This window comes from Orbicella faveolata, unplaced genomic scaffold (assembly GCF_042242905.1).
Source record: "Orbicella faveolata isolate gen_17 unplaced genomic scaffold, um_ofav_v1 contig_13, whole genome shotgun sequence".
NCBI classification, from domain to species: domain Eukaryota; kingdom Metazoa; phylum Cnidaria; class Anthozoa; order Scleractinia; family Merulinidae; genus Orbicella; species Orbicella faveolata.
Window position 1 is genome coordinate 32,394,801 of NW_028301540.1, and position 6,667 is coordinate 32,401,467.

The window sequence follows — 6,667 nt, forward strand, 5'->3', positions numbered from 1 at the left end:
GTCGGTGTTGTTTGCTCTTCTTGCTTTCGGCAACAATAAATAGCGTTAAGTTTCCAATTCAGAGACAGCAAAACGCTTGCAATTTACACCGTCCTATAACATGGCCTACAACTTCTCCGATTCAAATGAGTTTTCAAACATTACCAACAAGTTTACAAATGGCAGAACACCGAATGACCCACTCCAGGTTAATTATATCATCACCATCATCATTAACATCATCACAAGTCCCGTGACAGTCCTGCTTAACGTGTTGGTGATAATGGCCGTGGTAAGAAGACCAAGACTACAGAGTTACCCCAACATCTTGCTGGCCTGTTTAGCGGCAACTGATGTCTTAACTGGTCTCATCACTCAGCCATCGTTTATCCTGTGCGGAATATTACAGTTGCTTGGTATGAACGAATCTGAAGTAACTCTATGCAGTTTTCATTACTCTGTCTTACGCACCTTATCTCTTTGCTCTTGTCTCCATCTGATGTTAATTACTTGTGACAGACTTATAGCCATCAAATTTACTCTTCGCTATTCTCATCTTGTCACAACGCGCAGCATTAAGGTGGCAGTGATCACAGTTTGGATCGTCTCTCTTTTTCCTGGGGTATTCAGGCCAATAAACAATGGACCATTAGTAACAATTTCCTTCTTTTTAGTAGCTTTTGCTTTTATTTTCTGCATTCTTTTTATTGTAGTTTCTTACGTAATCTTGTATCTTGAAATCCTTCGCCACCGGAAGATGATCAAAACTCAACAGCTACCGCAAGAAGAAGTGGAAAGATTCGATAAGGAGCACAAAGCGCTTAAGACAACTCTGTTTGTGGTTGGTGCAGTTCTACTTTGCTTTGTGCCTGTGGTTTTCATTCTCGTGTTAAGAGGTGCTGGACTGGTTATGTTAGTCTCTGTACCATGGATTCGTACATTTCTCATTGTAAACTCACTCCTTAATCCATTGATTTACTGCTGGCGACAAGAAGAAATGCGAAAGTTCGCATTTAGATTTAAGAGACAAGCCCACGTGCTACCTACGAACTGAAAACAAACAAAACACTGGGCACTGGATGCTATAGCAGTGTGATTACAGTCATTTCCTCACTGTGAATTAATTAAAATCGTTAATAAATTCGTCGAAATTTTCGCAGTTGCGATGTAACATGAAACATGTACATAAGTAGACCGAAAAATAAGGGAAACTCCGACATTTAAAACTCTGAGAAAAATTGCTTTTAACACAGTTTGAATGAGCCTCTCCCGTGAGAGGTAAATTGAAAACTAATGATAACAATTAAAAGTAGCCAAAGCGTTGTAAAAGCTTTTCACGGGTGTAAAGATTCCGGCCAATTTGAGAAAAGCATCAATTTTGCAACTGTTTTATTAAAATGCTAATGTTTGCGATACTGAATTTATTCACTTTTATTTGTATTCCAGTTTTTAAATAAGGGGAATAAAGTGATGTGTCAAAAGTGTACAAAGGTAATTGTAGTTTGCATTTTCTTAAAGCCTAGATTGCGTACATAAATTAAAATTACAGTTGGCATGTTCAAACGATTTCTACGGAAAACGTCGAAAACTTAATAATATGCTTATCGTAACGGTAATTCACGGAAAGATCGAGCGATTAATTTCGCAATTTGAAAGATACCTTGAAATTACAAACAATACGAATATTCTCTGACTGGAATTGTACCACAAGAGCTTCTCTTGGCGATAAATCGTATCTATAACAAAATATAACGCTAGGGAATCAAACTAAATAAAAATTGCTGAGCAATTTCGATATCTCACGAGATTACATTTACAAACACAGATCACCAACTAATCACACAGTACCGAGTATTATTATCCAGCTGCAGCGAATACTGTCCAAATAACAGTACAAATATACAGCGATATTGTACCGTATCAATGAAAGATGGAGAGTGTGTCAGTTTTGTGTGCGCGCGCCGACCTGTATGGCAAACAGGTTTTCTACTGTACAAATATGGCAAACAGGTTTTCTACTGGCAGTAGAAAACCTGTTTGCCATATTTGTACAGTAGAAAACCTGTTTGCCATACAGGTCGGCGCGCGCACGCAAAACTGACACACTCTCCATCTTTCATTGATAAATTTATTGGCTACAGCAGTTGAATAATAAATCTCTTATTAGATGTTTTGATGTATAGTATCGCTGTATATTTGTACTCGTTGTCTGCATTTAACTCGCCCTACAGGCTCGTCAAAATACGGCACAACCCAAAAATATACATCGATACTACACACCAAAACATATAATAAGATATATCTAGTGCCAGTTAAATATGGTGTCCTTGTAATCGTCCTGATAGCTTCGTCCGTCTCAAAACAGATTGAGACTGTCAAGTGGATTCATAGAAAAACGCAATTAAGACACGATAGTATCTTCTGTATGATCTTTTGTATCTTATATGGAAAGAATTTGCTCAGGGACTTTTGATGACCATTAAACGACTATAGACCTTGTTTTGTGTTTCATGTCGCTATCTTTTTTTGATGTTTTTCGTGCGCGGTATTCTTGTATGGATCAAAAATTCTGGACACACAACAACAGTATTAATCCAGCATTTCTCCAATTTTCACACGATTTTAATTTTGCTAATCTAAGAAGCAACTTTTATATAAGGCGTAGATAAAGTTTTCAAAAAGTAACAACCGACATCGGCTAAATCCAGGGAGGAGGCACTCATTATAACAGGCTATTCGCCTTTAACGGTTGGCAGTATGTAAAATTAAAAGTTGAGATTTCATGCGTTTAAGTATGGAAAGGGTTTTTTTTTTTTAAAAAAACTAGCATTTAGGTATTTAAAGGGGACTTTCAAAATTTCGTGAAGAGTCACAGCTAAGTATGTTCAGGGTTGCTCATTGAGGGGTTACTGCTAGGGAATACTCAAGTAAAGGTCGTTTGATTATTTGCCAAACGGCAACTCTTTGCATTTCCCTAGCTTGACTCAGTACTGTGAGCGTGCAAAAGGGCTATTAGTTTGAATTGGGGGTGTTTGAAAGGGTAACCCTTTTCAGTAACGAAATGGTATATAACAAATGACGGTTTGAACCTCGGGGTGGAGCTCTCAATAATTTTAATTTATTAGGTCACCCCCTCACACATACACGTACACATATTTGCCAAACGGCAATTTCATTTTCACATTTCCCTTGACTACTGTGGACGTGCAAAAGGGATATCAGTTTAAACCTCGTGATAGAGCTCTCCACTACAACCTTATTAGGTGACCCTCTCAGACACATATATAAACATCCCCTCCCCAGCCCCGCAGGTTAAATAGACTGCTTGAGAAAGGACTTAACTCGCTTGAGAAAAACCTGAAAGAAACATTTGTGATGAAAACGATTAAAAGTCACGTAAGTTCGACTGGAGTTTTAAGACCGATTTTCACTTTGCTAATCTCGAAAGAAACTCTTTGCAATTTGTGAATTAAGTTGTCGCTCAATGCATTTACCGTCAATTACACGCTAAATCCGGGGGGAGGTCAGAATTTCCTATAACTGACTAAATTGGGAGGCTCGGCAAGAAAAGTGCACCTTTTCAGGCTGGAGGGATATAAAATTGTCCGTATTTCGAGAATGGGAGTATATAAAAGTACAGGGCAAGCTGTATTTCGGTATCTAAAAGACATTTTAAACTATCGCGAATCGCCGCCGGAACCGTTGTGCCCAACGACGAGCTCATCCAACTAACTTAAGGGAACTTTAAGCTGTAAATGTAGAAGAAATCACTCGATTATTTGTCAAATGTAGGTACGAGAAAGGGTTATCACCATTATTGTTGTTATTTTTATTATCATCATCATCATCATCATTATCATTATTATTATTATTATTGTTAGTATTAGTATTCGTATTAGCATTAGTGTTAGTATTAGTGTTAGTGTTAGTGTTAGTGTTAGTGTTAGTGTTAGTGTTAGTGTTAGTGTTAGTGTTAGTGTTAGTGTTAGTGTTAGTGTTAGTGTTAGTGTTAGTGTTAGTGTTAGTGTTAGTGTTAGTGTTAGTATTAGTATTAGTATTACATTTGCGATTAGAATTTGATTAGCTAAACACAAAAAGGTAATCTCGAAGTCAGCAAAACTCATTTAGTAAAATGTTAAATTATCTACCAAAACAATATGGAAACATTTACATATTTAATCAAGAGTCGGTGCTATTTGGTCTTCTTATCTCCGTGAACAATAAATACCGTTGGAGACGGTAAAACGCTCGCATTCTACATCGTCCTCAGTATAACATGGCCTACAATTTCTCCGGTTCAAATTTTATAAATGATACCAACAGGTTTTCAGGTATTAGCGTGGAAGGCGGATCACCAAATGACCCGCGCGAGATTCATCTTATCATCACCATCATCATTAACATCATCACAAGTCCCGTGACTGTCCTGCTTAACGTGTTGGTGATAATGTCCGTGATAAGAAGACCAAGACTCCAGAGTTACCCCGACATCTTGCTGCCCTGTTTAGCGGCAACTGATGTCTTAACTGGTCTGATAGCGCAGCCGTCGTTTATCCTGTGCGGGATATTACGGTTGCTTGGTATGAACGAATCTGAAGTAACTCTATGCAGTCTTCATTACTTTGTCTTACGCACCTTATCTCTTTGCTCTTGTCTCCATCTGATGTTAATTACTTGTGACAGACTTATAGCAATCAAATTTACTCTTCGCTATCCTCATCTTGTCACGACAAGAAACATTAAGGTGGCAGTGATCACAGTTTGGATCGTTTCTCTTATTTTTCGAGTAGCCAGGAATGTGGAAAACAAACCGATGATGGCATTTTCAATTTCCATTTCCATTTTTTGCGTTATTTTCATTGTATTTTCGTACTTGATTTTGTATCGCGAAATAATTCGCCACCAGAAGATGATCAAAACTCAACAGCTGCCGCAAGAAGAAGAGGAAAGATTCGCTAAGGAACACAAAGCGCTCAAGACAACTGTGATCGTTGTCGGTGCTGTTCTGCTGTGCTTTGTGCCTGTGGTTTTCGTTATCGTACTAGGAGCTCTGGGATTGGTTACTACAGCGTTAGTATCATGGTTTGGCACGTTGATCATGTTCAATTCACTCCTTAATCCATTGATTTACTGCTGGCGACAAGAAGAAATGAGAAAGTTCGCATTTAGGTTTAAAACTCAAGTCGTTGTTCCCATCAACTAAAATTAAAAGCAACCGGAAAGACTGAAAACTTTACTGGCTCTAAATGCTTCATTAAAGTACAATGCGTTCAATACAGCAGATCACTGCTACCTAAATAGAAATCCATGTTACTGTAAAGAATCAAATTGTAACGTTTCGTTACTATACAATAAATTGCCCTACTGTCAAGAGTGGCTAATAAATGAAGTTTTGACTGGAACTGCTTTTGATTTTTTTTGGAGGGAAAGCGGGCAATTGAGTGAAGTTACTTAAGAAAAACAGACGACTGCGTCTGTTTGGTTCTCACCTTTAGAATCTCAGATGAGAGCTGATGAACCTCCTCTCGGTTAAAAAACTTTCAGTAGGTTCACTTTCTTAGGATGCTAGTCCAATACAGGGCAACCCCATCCCCCCACTGTGTTTAAGTTGAAACAGTTACGGACTCCGAACTTTATGCTCTTTTTGTAAACGAGAAGTCGAATCCTTCGAACATTTGTTTTACTACTGACGTGACAAAGACTTTTTGCAAGCATTTTTTCCTTATGCAATTTTTTCGCAGTTTTATTTTAAAAGCCTGTGTTTCCTTTAATTTTCGTTTTACTTTTGTATATGCTAAAGGTTACATTGCAACTGCGAAAATTACGACGAATTTATTAACGATTTTAATTAATTCGCAATGAGGAAATGACTGTAATCACACTGTTATAGCATCCAGTGTTCAGTGTTTTGTTTGTTTTCAGTTCGCAGGTAGCACGTGGGCTTGTCTCTTAAAATGCAAACTGTTTCTCATTTCTTTTTGTCGCCAGCAGTAAATCAATAGATTATTAAGGAGCGAGTTTAAAATGAGAAATGTACGAATCCATGGTACAGAGACTAACATAACCAGTCCAGCACTTCTTAAAACGACTAATGGAAACCACAAGCACAAAGCTCAGCAGAACTGTACCGACTACAAACACAGTTGTCTTAAGGTAATTCCTCTGAAATAAAAGTGACAATAGATTTTTGCTCAAACTTTGTCCACCGAATGTTTGTCATATGATAACTTCAATTTTGAAATAAAAAAGGGGGTGCCCATGCTCATTAAGGAGCAGTGAGGCATTGAAAATGCCCCATTTTGGCATTATTTAATACTTATTATAAGAACGCATTCCCAGCAATTGTAACATCTTTGTGAGCCCGGACTCATAAGAACACGCATTAAACTACAGTCAATATATTGTGTCGGACACAAATAAACGTTTTAAGTTTTATTCAGACAGAAAGCTAAATCCTTGGTTAAAAATTTGAACCAAATTTTCTTGACGTGGTTACCGACTGCCAAATGTAAAAGACCACTGTGTATCTGCTATTTTTCTTATTTATTCAATTTTCAGCAATAGAAATTGGATCAGTCTTTTCTCACGCAAAGCTTATGATTAGTTGATTACAATGAGTGGAAAAAAATTGGGGTGCCCGTGCTCGTTGGTGAGCTAGAGCCATTTTTCACCTGACAGAGCTCAATAT

The 6,667-nt window shown here is 37.8% G+C and overlaps 2 protein-coding genes across 2 annotated transcripts; both read left to right on the forward strand.

Annotated features, from left to right (window-relative positions):
• Positions 1 to 1,470, forward strand: LOC110049927 (beta-3 adrenergic receptor-like). The gene has a single exon (XM_020755777.2). It carries the CDS (start codon positions 101 to 103, stop codon positions 1,031 to 1,033), a length of 933 nt encoding a protein of 310 aa, XP_020611436.2. The 5' UTR covers positions 1 to 100; the 3' UTR covers positions 1,034 to 1,470.
• A 2,785-nt stretch (positions 1,471 to 4,255) lies between these two features.
• Positions 4,256 to 5,182, forward strand: LOC110064204 (beta-3 adrenergic receptor-like). Its single transcript, XM_020771212.2, has one exon. The coding sequence runs from the start codon at positions 4,256 to 4,258 to the stop codon at positions 5,180 to 5,182; it is 927 nt and encodes a 308-aa protein (XP_020626871.2).
• Positions 5,183 to 6,667: the final 1,485 nt, after the last annotated feature.